At 43.8% G+C, this 15,130-nt stretch overlaps 2 protein-coding genes across 4 annotated transcripts in view; one reads left to right on the top strand and one right to left on the bottom strand.

The window, feature by feature from the left end:
- The first annotated feature begins 6,044 nt into the window (after positions 1-6,044).
- On the top strand, positions 6,045-8,614 carry Nac (GDP-fucose transporter nac). The gene has a single exon (XM_077686665.1). The coding sequence runs from the start codon at positions 6,245-6,247 to the stop codon at positions 7,271-7,273; it is 1,029 nt and encodes a 342-aa protein (XP_077542791.1). The 5' UTR covers positions 6,045-6,244; the 3' UTR covers positions 7,274-8,614.
- A 2,213-nt stretch (positions 8,615-10,827) lies between these two features.
- The window catches only part of LOC144155318 (uncharacterized), a 41,757-nt gene continuing 37,454 nt past the window's right edge, over positions 10,828-15,130 (bottom strand). For all 3 annotated transcript variants that reach the window (XM_077686666.1, XM_077686668.1, XM_077686667.1), the window contains exon 4: positions 10,828-12,966. In XM_077686666.1, coding sequence (XP_077542792.1) covers positions 12,741-12,966 — 226 coding nt within the window. In that variant the 3' untranslated portion in view covers positions 10,828-12,740. The remainder of the gene's footprint in view (positions 12,967-15,130) is intronic.

The raw sequence follows: 15,130 nt of genomic DNA, 5'->3' as shown, positions 1-15,130 counted from the left end.
AAGCGGCTTTCTTCTATTTCTTTCGTTGTTGTATCAGATTAATGTTTCTTGGTTTTTTTTTTTTTCTGCCCAACGCGTTAATTTTACTGCGCCGTCACAAACGTCCTATTAGGAGGTTTTGGGATGTTTGGGAGGCCCAGAAAGATCGTGTGGATATTTCCTTCATTTTGTATGGCATACGTTCCCTTCTTCACAAATTGGCTTTCATTACGGCTGCGCGCAAGAAGGTGCATATCGGCAGCGTGCTTTGTTTATTCACATGCAAATACAATGAGAAGGTTTGTGCTACGCCACCGCGATCGCGCCCTAAACAACGCTGTCCACAGTACTCGAAGGCGGCTTTTGCGCTCCGAATTTCTATCGTAATCATATCGTTATCATAACGAACTGACTCTCAACCCGAACAATGACGACATGATTACGGTGTTTAAGGTATGATATACTCGCTAACTAACGTAATAAACAGTATACCTGCATATATTACAAGAATCGAAACCGAAGAATAATTCCAAGTAGCTCTTTATTGCTTTTCAACCCTTCCAGGCGCAAAGAACAACTCCTATTCTACTCGGGATGGCGTTCTATGACTTGAAGAAAATTACTTTTACTTTCTTGTCCTGGACTGAGGACCCGGCCCACTAACCAGATCGATTTAATTGTTAAAGTTGTCTCCTGCTCCCCCTACTCCTCCTCCTCTTGAGTGCAGTTTTCCTATAACGCATATCCGAATATCGGGAAGATATGGCTGTGCAAAATGTACCGAAATATCCCTCCAGGTCTGAACAAATATAATGTTTCTGTAAATTTAACATAGACGTGACTCGTTTTGCTCAATAAACCTCCATACTGGTTAGATGCCCGGTATAAAATCAGCACGCGCCTATATACACACTGGGTTATTTGGAACTCAACCTACAGTTTTTGCAGTCTATAGTGTATGTCGGCAAACTTTCATGCCTGGACAACGTAAAGTGATGTGACACAACACGTTCGAGCGTTCGGCAAGGTTGCAATTTTACCTTACATATGATTACCGGGAATCGGTAATGTCTTCTGCCAAAGCCAACAGCCCTGAAGGCCTAGAATTTGTTTTGGTCTTCCATTTTCGCTGTTGTCTGTTATTAGCAGCTGACTGTTCCCTTCGTTCGAAAGATCGCTTAACTGAGAAGCTGTCGCCTAGCTCCGACTCTTCGCGCTCCGCACAGGATCGGCTTCGCAAGGAATGGGGCGACGCCGGCAATGTTTCTTCCGTAGCGGTATGCACTCACTCCTTGAGCTAGTGTATGCGATTTTAAGCCTATTATTATGATAAAAAGTTACCCACACGCCAATTCTGGTGCGGACAAGATCAGACGTTGACCAAGCGCAAAGAAATAGCAGGGAGAGAGAGCCTGAGTGAAGCAGACGACTAATGCGAGAATCCCTAAGCCGACGTCACGGAGGCGCGCTTCGCAGCGCCGCCTGTGTTCGCGCTCACCGCCAATACTCATCTCGCAGTAGCACGTGGTCGGTGTTTGCCATTGCCACGTTGGCGCTGCTCTGCCGCGCCTCTGCCGCCTGTGCCCGCCGTTGTCGCTTGAGCTGTGCTTCCCGCAGCAGCTCACTACGTGCGCGTTCTGCTGCGAATTGGACTATTTTTCCTGCCCTCCGATGTGCCGTTCCCGCTTACTAGTGTGGATATATATATATATATATATATATATATATATATATATATATATATATATATATATATATATATATATATATATATATATATATATATATATATATATATATATATATATGCATGCCTTTACCTCCTCCCCAATCTCATTTTAGGGGCGAAGCTCCTTAGGGACTCGGGCTGTCGGCGTCTCCTGTCATCGTCTCATGTCGTCCCGGTAAATAAAGTTGTCAAACGATGGTCAAAAAACAGGTGTGTCATGGATAAAACCGGTTCAAAATAAACTAACATGATTTAAACTAATTTAAAATAGAGAAATAATCAGGATTTAGTTGCATTGATAACAGAAATCTGTTAAATTCCACCTCGAAAATGGTTTCAAACGCCAGGTTTTCTCCTGTAAAGCATACTTCTTAGCATGCTGTGGCGTGTGACACGAAGACAACTTACGGTTAGTCTGTCTCTTATTTAATTGCTTAAATCCGGTTCAACGCAAGAGGGGGCGCCACCGCCCCACAAGAGCGCGAGTGCTCCTTCCACCGGCGCTTCTGCGGCGCCCAATCAGTGCGCGCCCAGTGGCCAGAGAAAAACTCACAATCTTTGAATACACTCATACACTGCATGCTTCGCCCCTCCCCAGGTTTCACGTTAGTGGAGATGGCCCGGGATTTGGTTCGCACATGCGCATGAGGTTGCGCCGGAGGAGTTTTCTGCCCGCACAGGACCGCTGGGTTTTTCTTTCGCCTAGGCATATAAAGCTTCGTTTAACAGAGATGCAAGAAGCACTCGTTTCAGCCTGTAGGAAACAAAATGTTATAAAACGTGCATGAATATATCAATTTTGGACAGGTTTTCAGTGTTGGTCCCGGCCATAGAAGAAAAAACGGCGCACAACAGGTATGGGCTGGGGGTATACACTCGGCGAGCACTGTCAAACAATGAATGGTAGGCTACCTCTACCACTGAAAAGCATGGTATACAACCGGCAGGTGAGGATTTATGGACCAGAAACTTGGCGCCTCACTAAACACCTGGAAAGAAAATTAGGTCAGCTCAAAGAGCCATGGAATGAAGCATGGGTAGCAGTAACGCTTAGGGGCAGGAAACGAGCGTCTTATATCAGGGAACAAACTTAGGTAGGAGATATCATAGTTCAAAGACAAAGAAATGTATTGGGCTTGGCATGTAATGCGACGAAATGACAACCGCTGGACTACCGGGGTAAAGGAGCGACGACCTAGAGGCGGGAATACGAACAGGGAAAATAGAGGAACGAATTACGAAAATGCGGAGGCAAGGAATGGACTTGGGGAGCGCTGAACAATAGCGGATAGTGATCTGATAGATCTTAAAGGAGTGCCGACACGAAATTTCGAAGCTCAGATAACTATGTAAAAAGCTTCCTTTGTATATGGAGATACCCCCTCAGAAATTTAAACCGTAACTGTTCAGTAGAACATATTTTAAATCAATTTTAATCTTTGAGTGCACAAGAAAGCTCACCACCGCCACCGAGCAAGCTCATGACGTCATCTGCGCCTGGACCCAAACGGCCAACGTCAGGGCTTCCGTGAGGCTCCCGTGAAGGATAGCCTCAGCTACCGTCTTAATTTTTACAGTACATGCCAAATGTTTTTATATCTTTCATGCGCAATATTGGATACCTTGGTGTGATCTTTATGAGTGAAGCGTCAAATTACACTGCATGTCGTCATAGCTATATATGTGCATCACGTCACTGAATCCTTACGTCGTGCTTACGCAAAAAAACATGGCGAATTGCCTGGAAATTTGTGCAGTCGAGAATAGGGCCCCTAAGAAAATGGTTTCCATAAACAAAGGGGCCAGACTGCTACTTCCGTTTCCGTCTTTGATTGATTGATTGTAGGGTTCCACGCGCCGACGCTACGCAAGCGATGAGGCGCGCCGTAGTGGAGGGTTCCGGATTAATTTTGGACCACCTGGGGCAGTGCCGTACCCAGACATTTTTTTCGGGGTGGGGGGGGGGGGATGAATTTTGGGAAGGGGGTAGTTTTGCTGAAAGCAACAGTAAGTATTGTTTACGGGCTGCCTGGAAAATATTTCGGGAGGGGTTCGAACCCCCAAACCCCCCTCTGGGTACGGCCCTGACCTGGGGATCTTTAACGTGCACAGAAATCTCGTCCACACGGGTGTTTTTGCTTTTCGCCTCTATCAGAAGAGCGGCTGCCGCGGCCGGGAATCGAACCCGCGTCCTCGTGCTCCCTTTTCCATCCTCATCAAACAAAAAAAAAAGGGGGTAGGGGTTGACGCCTGGCGACAACACCTTTTGCGCGTTGCCATTCAATCACAGATAGTTAAAGATTGACCTCACTTCGGACCGATAAACGCACCAGGTATCGCGTCAGTTATCCTCCTATACTCAACTTGACTCGTAACCTCGCTACCGCGAGCCGCCGGGCCCAGTAATCAACACCAGCATAAGAGGCGACGAAACTACCACTCCCTGTCAACCGCGGTGTTCTCATTTCAGCTCGAGTGCGCGCGCGCGTAACACGCGCGCACGAAGCTTGCGCCCAGAGCCACTGATCTCAGCCATTTTTTTGCTGTATACCTTGCTGTGTACGGGGACGTGCACCCCACCCGCGTGTCCGTGGGCCGATGTCCTCGCTTCCTTTTGTGCGACCGGCCTAAACCCAGCTCACACGTGTGCCTTACGGGGAGAATTATGCTCGTGTCGGCGCACGGTTAACCTAACGCTCACATCCGCAGAAGGGAAGTCAGGTGCATAAAAATGAGAGGGGTCAACGACGCAGATGGCTCCTGCTTGTAAAAAAAAAAAAAAAGCGGTACAAGAAAAATAAATGTAGCGATCGAGATACGCATATACTCCACAGAGTATCGCGATATATTCGATTCACCATAAAAGTATACTTTCGTTACTGAGAGAGAAATACATTCTTTCAAATGTATCTTGATACAGGAACACAGATATTCAAAAGCATCTCTAAGAAACTATTTCGATATCATTATCTTATACTGCACATCCCTGTTCCAGACCCTCCCCTGCTCCAGGGCGCTGCGCATGTGACGTCACCATAAAATTAACACCTCAGATTGTTAGTTGCTTTCGGCATCAACACATATCGCACCATATAGAAGGTTGAATTTTAATGTATATATATAGTAACGTTTGTTAAATGATTGATTATGAGGTTTAACGCGCCGACGCTACAGAGGCGATGTGGCGCGCCGTAGTGGAGGGCTCCGGATTAATTTTGACCGCCTGGGGATCTTTAGCGTGCGCTTAAATTTCGAACACACGGGCGTTTTCGCTTTTCACTTCCACCAGAAGAGCGGCCTCCGTGGCCGGGAAACGAACCCGCGTACTTGGTTTCAGCAGCACAACGCCTTAGCCACTGAGCCACCGCGGCGGGTACATGACGTTTGAACTGAAAGTGATTGAGATTTTGGTTATTGCTCTCAATGTGCTGCACTGAAAAGTAACCGCACATACTTCATCCATTAAAAGCTCTTCTTTGAATCTGAATCCACCAAACGAACGTTAAAAAGTATGCAACGCATATATATATATGACAAAATGTATTTGATATTCATGTACACATACACGCGCAATAACTATGCAATATACCAACAACGCAGAACGACAAAGGATAAAATTCTGTACACTCGCTTTCTCCTATTTGCAGAGCTTGTATGTATATTTAAATTCGACTTAGCGGCCCAGACGAGTTGCTCGTTTTCCCTCACCATCTCGGCGGAGGCATTGCGTTGCGTTGTTCGTCCCCTTGATCCCCGTCCACCTCAGGAAGCGCGCTCGCCCGCTTATTTTTCTGCTGGCGTGCCTTTGCGCAGCTTGCCGACACATATTTATCATCGTAGTTGCTGAATTGGCGCTTATAAAACACCAAAAGAAAAATAATCGCGGCACGATGACCAAAAATCTGGCCAATGACGGCCGGTTTTAAGTACGGACCGGCAACCGGGCCGGTGTGTAAAGAAACGGTTGGGCCGGTCAAAAACCGGGCACGTGGCAACCCTATTGTGCATATCCATACGCATTCCAGCCCACTTCTGGCAATTCCAGGATTACAGCGTCAGTGCCGCATCCTATGGTTGATCCGCAATTCGCGGGCTTTAGCCAGATATTTTTCATTTTTAGAGTCGACACTAGATGGAGTCACATAACCAAACTGGCGCATTTTAGCGATTTTAGAGTTTGAGTGAGGCGTATTTGCCGTATTAGACAATTACATAATGCGTTTTGTACAATTTTCGAAGGGAAACACATTATTGTTTTTTACAACAAAAATGTCATTAATTTCATCATACATTACCTATCAGGCCTAGGCGACGATCAGGCGCAGCCAATCCAAGCCGCAATTGCAGGAGGCGTGAACCCAGCTTACCCAGCTGGCCCGTGTGCAGCTGCAGTGTCAACGTGTTGTTTGTGCAGTCATTAATGCGTTTCACGACCATTTCTGAAGTTTTAAAGAGTTCGGCGGCAGTGTGTGTTGTGTCTTCTGACTTCGTGGAGTCTTCACTGAGCAGTGCGACCCGCACGTGACTCACCATTGGATGATGGGTGACCGGGCGATTATAGTCAAATACTGTCGGATTGCAGGGGTTGTGGGCGCATACTGGGTCATATCAATATCGCTCGTCTTCATCAACAACACTCTCTTGTCGGACAAGAAGAGGAAGCTCAATGCCCCGCTATTCATCACGTTTTTTCAGTGCTTCGTGTCCTACATTCTGTGCGTGATCCTGAGCTTCTTGAGCGAGAAGCTTCCGAACCTGTTTCAGTTCCCGAAGATCACCCACGACATCGGTACACTGAAGGCGCTGCTGCCCCTCTCTGCTTTCTTTGTCGCCATGGTGACCTTTAACAACCTCTGCCTGAAGCATGTTGGCGTCGCCTTTTACACCGTCAGCCGGTCCCTCACGACTGTCTTCAACGTGCTCTTCACCTACGTTGTGCTGCACCAGTCCACGTCGATGCCCGCCGTCGCCTGCTGCGGCATCATCGTGGCCGGTTTCCTTCTGGGGGTAAACCAGGAGGGTCATATGGGATCGCTGTCCGTGTTCGGTGTTACGTGTGGCGTGATCGCCAGTGCGACCCTGTCGATGTACAGCATCTACACGAAGAAGATGCTGCCGCTGGTCGGAGACAGCGTGTCGCTGCTCAACTACTACAACAATGTCAACGCGGTGCTGCTCTTTTTTCCCCTTGTCATTATTTTCGGCGAGGTGCCCGTCATCTACAACTTCCCCTACATTTCCGACCCTGTGTTCTGGTCCCTTATGCTAATCAGCGGAATTTTCGGCTTTCTCATCGGCTACGTGACCATGCTGCAAATCCACGTCACCTCCCCGCTGACTCACAACGTCAGCGGTACCGCCAAAGCCTGCACTCAGACTGTACTGGCCGTAATCTGGTTCTCTGAACTGAAGTCTGCACTGTGGTGGGTCAGCAACGGGCTGGTTCTGCTTGGCTCTGCAGCCTACACGCGTGTGCGCCAGCTTGAAATGCTCCAGCACCACATGGAGACGACCAAGCCCGAGGACAAAAAAATGACGACCAAGCCTCCGGTCATAAAGGTGTAAACGTCGGCCCTACCTGTCATATGCCAAGCCCGGTGTTGAACCTGGAGAGTATTGAAAAATTTTATTGCCCGTAGGGTGGTTGATCTGTAACCGAGTCCCCCTCCTGTTTAAGGCGGTGCTTGATATACGAGAGTAGCAAAGAAAGAGAGAGAGAGAGAAATAGAATACAAACTATTTGGTTTCGTGTACTAGTTTCAATCGCTTCAAAGTTGATAGACATATGCAACACTGCCCGCATGAAAGGCAATTTTTTGTGAAATATTACCTGGTTTTACGTTTCGTTGCTTTCAGCACTGAAAGGAATAATCTCAAGTGCTTCTTTACAAGGTATCCTTTTTAGGGACGTTTTTTTTTTTTTTTTTCCACACCATTTTGCAGAAGGTAGCTTGCTAAGGTTTGTTTCATTCAAAAGCAGGTCAGTCCTTCGTGTGTGTTTGAGACGTGAATGGTGGATGCACAACTGAAGCTATTGTCTTTACATGCAGTTGTGCAAACCCAAACGCTTCCGTGAAATACAAATCATCCTGGTACTTGTGTTGCCCTTCCATTGTGAAGCATGTTGCCAAAGCGGCATTGTTCATTTCAGGCATGCACTTGAAAAAGTATGTTTTATATACCATTTCAGATACCACATCTACTTGTTCTACAACCAAAGGTCTCCCGACACTCCCTTTTCAGCACAGAATTGTTTTAGTGTAAAATATTGCCTGCATTAGAGTGCTGCTGTATCATTATAAAAAGCCTAGCTTGCTAGGGCCATAATTTTTCAGCACTTCTAAACGTTCTAAGTGCTTCGGAAATATTTACTATCTTGTGCAAGCTCTCTCAGAGCACTTCAAAGGACTGTCTGCTATCGAGGCTCTTGCACAAGGGAAGAGCACCAAGCCATTCATTTGGAGTGCTTTATCATGGAAAATGTTTAGCCGATAGCCTGTGACCATTTTGTAATGGTTTGGTGGTATTCCTAATGTGTTGGGAATTAAATTTCCACAAGTGCTATTCATAGAGCTAACAGTTTGTCTACCTTATCAAAGGAAAGCCTCAAAGTCTAGCAATTTTCAACTTTGTCCCATGCTTTTAATTATTCGTGCTTGCTGCTTTACACATTTGTCTTACCCTACAGCTCATTGCACTGTAATGTGATGGGCTGTTCTCTGTGGCTCATCGTCAGCTGATAAAGTTGATTATCACCTAGTCAAAAATATTGCACGCTCTTTCAGCGTTTGTTTGCACAAGCACTGCTATTTTCAGTGGAGTTTAACTTCTGTAGTTGCTTTTTTTTCCCCGAATGCTTGGTTCTATTTTTGCTTGAATTTATAAAGCCATATTTATATTTTTCTACCTGCTTGCGTTTCTTCCTTTATTCCCCATACCTTAAATGTAGCTTTGAATACCTTAAATGTAGCTTTGTTCACATAGCATAGGGATGAGCTGACGACCTAACACAAGTGTTTCCTGAACAAGTACAAAGTCATTTCAATTTGTGCACCATAGCATTGATGGAACTATGCACATTTAATAGGCGTGCTGTGCATATCTATGCCTTGTGTCTGCGACTCAAAAAAGTGCTGCAAATGTCCACCAGGAATTGAATGCTAGGGTGCTTCAAGTTAGTGCAGACTGACATTTATTTATACTCTTGATTGCAGTCCCTTTTTTTGCGAAGAAGGTTTCTTTGCGACTGGCCCTTATGTCGGCTTATTTACGAACTCCATGAAGATATTGCTTCATGTTGTTGAGGGTTTAAAAATGACCTTTTTTTTTCAGCAATATTATGTTATGTGTGGTAAGAAATGAGAAGAAATATTTTAAAATCAATGTAAATTGCAGAACATCAAAGTAAACGTCGTAACAACCATCTGAGTCGACGTTTAGGCTTCCTTTTCCTTGCGTAATTACAGGGGTCAATCTTGTTAATACCCATGCTACATGGACATTTGTTTTCCAAGTCCTTCAAACCGCACATCATTCAACTCAAATGCGACCATTGAGCTGCTACATGAGATTTTTCAAAGGCGATGGTATGGGATGCCATCCAAGTCCAAGAAGCACCATCAGTGACTTTTGAGGCTCTCAACTACCTTAGGAACAGAAACATTCATACCCTCATTTTTGATGCCGCAATTATAAGACAAAAAAATTTTGAAAATAAATTTACACTTCAAAGAATAAGTTTGTAATGAAATTTTAGACATTAAGACTGAAAACCAATGAGCAATGAAACAACAAAAAACAGCAAGAAGGGGCTACTGTGGCTAGACAACAAAAAGTATGTTCCTAACTGTAGTGAAATTCAACAGTAATTATCGTTTTAGTGAAAAAACTCTATTTTTATTTGTAATCAACTTTCGTATTAAAAATTGTGTTTTCTAGCCCAATTGAACTCTGCAGTTAGGTGTTTTTGCTAAGTTATGAGAATGAAACTTGGCAGCAATAGCGACAGCGAAATCTGGGTATGAACACTTGACGCTTTTAACTGCCACTGAAAATTGTTGCGTAGATCAGTGGGGCTTCTTTCAGTTCAAATGACATTGTAGATTTCAAATTCCCTTAGACATGCATACCATTGCAAATTTCCATGTGGCAAGGGTACAAGCCATGCTATAAGTGGAGTTACGACTCTCAGGGAGGCTAAGGACTGAAAAGTGTTAAGAGAGCCTTCAGTATTACCAACGATAATGAGGGGCTTATCTGGACTATGGTTTCTGAAGGCTGCTTTTGTAGGTACTAGCTCATGCAGGCTCGTAACCAACCAAAATATACATAATCTTGATATATATATATATATATATATATATATATATATATATATATATATATATATATATATATATATATATATATATATATATATATATATATATATATATATATATATATATATATATACCAAAATTAGCTCCAATTTATAGAATGTACATTCCTCACTCCGCCATGACTAGCCACTGGCAGGCTGCACTAGTTTTCAGATGAACATCTGGTTGGCGTAGACCCGAGTGCGAAAAGAATGATAGAGAGAAGATGCAAACATTCCGAACTAGGGCAGTAGCTGGGAATGGCTGCCCAGCTCAAAAGAACATGCTGGCCTAACTTTACAGCCATAAAAAGAAAATGTGGTTTTGGTTCCATATTCTGAATGCAGTTCTCATGTTTTTTTTTTATTATTTAACTTCTAGTCTTGTAGAGTCGGGATGTTTTGCTGAAATTCAAGGTGATATCGGGTTTCAGATGGTGGACGTGTATGACACTTGGTAATTTGTGGAGGCCCTCTGCCTGTAGGAGTGAATGCTGGGTGACAAAATGAAGTAGGATACTTAAATTGCACTTTTCCTTGCAAATGTAAAACGGAAGTTCTTGAGCATGTGTTCCAAACTACATTGCAGTATTTAGCTTTCTTTGACCACTATAGGATTCCAGTAGCATGAAATTGCTGCCAGGCCAGTTACATCTACATGTATCTACCCTGCACATGCTGCATCTATTTCGCTTTGCAGCATGTGCAGGGGAATAGCTGTATTTCATGCTGCTTTGTGTCGGACACTTTTTGTCATGTGTAGAACTTCGTCAGACATACTTTATTCACAACAATCTTGCACAAATTAAATTATGTTTCTGGTTCCCAAGTTTGTGACTAAATTGTGATGATGCATGTAAGCCTTAACCAATATTTTATGGTGCTCCTTGAGCAAGACATCTTGCAGGAGGTAGCATCTGCTGGGCTGTTCTGCTGGAAGCAAGAGTGCAGCAACTTGAGTAGTGTTGAAAAGATGTTGTAATCATATTAAAAAAGCTACCGGTGCTAACAGAATAAGCATCAAAACAAGTAATGTGAGTAAAAAGAAAGCTTGGTATCATTGTTGAGTTCAACTTAATAATCCAGCAAACATAAATCGTACACATAGCCAGACTTGTATACATGGGGTCCCCCATCAAATTAGGATGGCTAAGAAGAACTTGAACCTCTCACTTAGGAAGTTCTCTCCCTATCCACCAATAGACAGTTATGAAAACCTGGTGAGCGAATTACAGGAAGGCATGTCACTGCACATATGTTTTGGTTTGAAGAAACTAAGCACATGAACAAGGATGGGACATAGAGGCAGACTTGCACATACACAACTGACTCTTATGTGCATTTCCTTCTCTTGTCTCTCTTTATATACTTTAGTATTTGGAGGTGTGTGGAATCTTTAGCTGTCCACTGCTTCTGTGAGCACAATTCACTGAAGAGCAACAAATGCAAAGTGGCATTCTTTATGTCGCCGCACGAACTGGTGGCACTGCAATAAAGTGTAAACGGCAGAGTGTTTGGCTGCCAAGGGATGCACGTTAAGAGTTCGTGGACTTTGCAGTTGTATTTCGCTCTTTCCTAGCTGTGTGTGCATGAAGTTAGCCTTCCCTGGCTCCCAAAAGTAGTGCAAAGGTAATTTTGCTATTACAGCTCCAAAAGTGGCCACAGTACATTTGAATTTTGTTATTCATGATAGCCCCTTCTGTATTTTGTGATTAACATACTGTGCTCAGCAATAATGCTCAGATGTGGTGATTACACAATGAACGATAACTGAATGGTTTTTTTTTTGTTTGCACTGTCATGCTGTGAGATGTAGCTATTACAAAAAAGCCCGCTGTGAATATGATGCGAACTATATATACTAAATACAAATTTAGTTCTGCTTATTTGCTTCAAGAATAGAGAAACTAAAAATGAAAAAAGAACAAAGTATTGGCCGTTACTGGTCAGTGCATTTTCATCCTCAGTGCTCTTTTACCCAGAAAATAGATTTCTGCCAGATTTTGTATTTCAGGATTTCCCTTAGAAATCTTGGACAGTTGTTAAGCCAGCTACATTGCCCTCTACATTGAACTTGCCTGGCAAGTTCAATGTAGAGGGCATGAATGCAATGCATCTACCATAGCTGCTTAGATAAGTGTGTGCTACCTTCCTTTTCAAAGAAGAATTTGCTGACAAGAAAATAACAAGTAGCCAAACCTTCACTATCTAAAACAATTTACTCTGCGGACATGCATACAGCACCACTCATTGGCCACAAATGCCAAGCTAGTTTCAGCTAGGAGCAATTGTGCACTACATCAACTCTGAAGTCAAAGTTTATTCACATGGTGAGAAATGTTGAAGTTGTGATGTCATGGGAATGGTTGCATCTTTAAACTAGCAGTCCACAGTTAACCCGTGTTATGGCCTGTTGTTCCAGCCTAAATAAAACACGCTGCTAACGTGTAACTGCACAGTTTTTAGCTAATCTTTCTTTGTGCATACAATGCATACGTGCGTCTGCCACCTGTGGCTTGTCAGTCACCATCCCACTGCTAAGTGCGCAACCTTTTCTTTTTTTTTCTGGTGCAGCACTATGTCCACAGTCTGTAACGCTGATTTTGGCAAGGGCTGGACAAGGGGTGTGGCATGGGGATGCAAGCGACAGAGATGAGGAGGGCCACAGGCAGATCACAATTTGTCCATGAGAAGCGCCACGAGGGCTGCCACAGCCAGCAGTGATGCTGTAACCCCGGCAGTGGAGGCACCCGCGCCGCAGGGCCCGTAGTCAAAGTCCTCGCAGTTCTTGTTCCGGGTCTTTCGCGCGAAATGGGCCCGCGCTTCGTGGCTGTCCTCACTGCTGCAGTGCTTCTTCTCGGACAGTCTGTTGATGCACTGGTTTGCCCGCATCACGGCGCTGAAATGCAGCAAAAAGGGTATAGGGCACAAGAATAGGGCAAAATTTAGGGCACATTCTTTTTATAGCAGTAAGAATGGTGGGACGAACAATTAAAGTTACGAACGAACATATAAACATCGAACAAATTAGTGCAGCACTTTGCCAACTGACGCTGCCTAATACAGCCAAAGGTCAGACACACTGGGCTGTGTCTGACATAACACTGGCCAACTGACATAAGCGACATGGCCACTTACGTGACCATGTTTGTCGAGTCATAGCTTATGTTTTAGAAAATGATTGCTATCAACCATAATAAACGTACGGCAGGTATGGAAGTGCAGTCAGAAGTAAAGTGCAAACACTGGTGCTAAAGTCACTTCCTCATCAGTATTGCAGTGCCATCTATGAAAGCAGGAGACAAACAAGATAACCAAACGGCTGTGTGTGAGATGGTAGCAGGCCTTGTCAGCATACTACCATTAGTTTCAAGGCCCTGTCCTGGATACGTCATTGCCGACGTCACGAAACATGCGATTTAGCAGCAGAATTCTGGTTTAAAATGTTTGATTTCTCAGTGAATAAACCATTGTTTGCTGCCAGACAAGCGCTGAGGTCATTATAACACACCAAATCTTTCAAATAAAACAAACTGGAACTTGTCTTCATGGCCCCTTTAAATTTCAGTGTCTCTAATCAAAGCAAAAGAAACTATCATTCTCATTAATGCAGTTTAGTCCGTCAGCAAACTGAGGACATGCAATTGCCTCCGGGTCAACAAGGGCTGACAGAAACATCTTGATCAAGGCACCTACTTTTATTTTCTTTATTTTTTTTTTTTACATGGCACTGAAGGGAAGAGGACTCCGGAACTCAAAACTCAAATTTTTTAAACATTGACTTTTCGAGAAAAGTGTGTTTCTATGAAACTGCATCAGCTGTAGCTGGCTCCTTTCATTGTTATGGTTGCAGAAGGCAGGAAAGGTAACGAGGCAAAGTACACATTGCTTGCACTGTTGCTGTGCCTCTGCCAGGGATTACTACCTCGGGTAGATTTGATAGACGAAAATCTGCAGATACCGGACCAGCCACTTAAAAAGTTATTTTAATCGACAAAAACAAAAAACAAAAAAGATCCCAAAGAATTATTATTACTATGAGGTTACAATCCTTGGTGTGTCCTTTTTAACCAAAGTACACCATGTAGACTTTAATTATTGTGTTTTTATATGTTGTAACGAAAGAATACCTGCAGCCAGTAATAACACAAACACAAGTGACCGGGTCCTTGTTGACCACGTAAAGCACGTACACTGCCCTGTAAAGGCACACAATGCCGAGCATTTTGGTACTTCAAACACAGATGTGGCGGCGCACACAACTTGGCACCGACAGTTCCATGAATTGGACAAGCAATAGACATGGCGTTGCCAGTATACCTTCTGGTATACCAGTAACGGTATATAGCAAATGCTGGTATATAGCGAATCGCGGAGGCCACGACTACACATACTGCTTCTCAGTTGTATGCGCTCCTCGTTCTTATGATCTGGGGGGCTTGCATGATGCAGAGCTTGGCAGCACATTAAAAGTGTCACTGATTTCATTTTTCAGCAGCGCAAGAGCAACGTAAACTAGGTAACTAAAAAGCTTTAAAAAATTAGTCTTATTTGAGGTAGCTTGATGAATTCCGTATGATCAGAAGTTCATAAACCAAAATTAAATAGGCAGTTTTCTGTGATTAGTTAGCAAGCCAGTTGTAAAAGCTGCCTTGTTGTTCATAAAACCAGACATACTTTCACCATTACATTATCTGCAATGACTGCTACTGTTTTCATTATGCCATTGGTTCCCAACCATTTGAAAAATTGTCTGTATTCAAGAAAAACAGCGACATAGATGAGAAAAAAATCGTGCAAACTCCAAAGTGGGAATGGTTGGATAAATGCGAAGCCTCGGTGTAATACGCCAAGCCCCTAAAGTCGGCTTCACTCTTCAACACAAATGCATCACGGAGAAGACATATTTTCGGGGCATTCTAAACAGTCTGGTATGAAAATATAATGGCAGTAGGGACTCTTATACCACGTTTATCCCTATAGAGCCCAACACACCGCGCCATTTTAAATTCGGCTTCGCTATACACAAATTCCTTGCCGGCTCGGCATTTTTTTTTAATACA

The sequence above is a fragment of the Haemaphysalis longicornis genome, unplaced genomic scaffold (genome assembly GCF_048455015.1).
Source record: "Haemaphysalis longicornis isolate Haplotype H1 unplaced genomic scaffold, Haemaphysalis longicornis Haplotype H1 scaffold_1, whole genome shotgun sequence".
In the NCBI taxonomy this organism is placed as follows: domain Eukaryota; kingdom Metazoa; phylum Arthropoda; class Arachnida; order Ixodida; family Ixodidae; genus Haemaphysalis; species Haemaphysalis longicornis.
Note: the sequence above shows the minus strand (reverse complement) of the source record. Positions and strands in the feature narration are given on the sequence as shown.

Coding starts and splice junctions, on each gene's coding strand:
- Nac (XM_077686665.1), top strand. CDS start 6,245: ATGATGGGTGACCGGGCGATTATAGTCAAATACTGTCGGATTGCAGGG.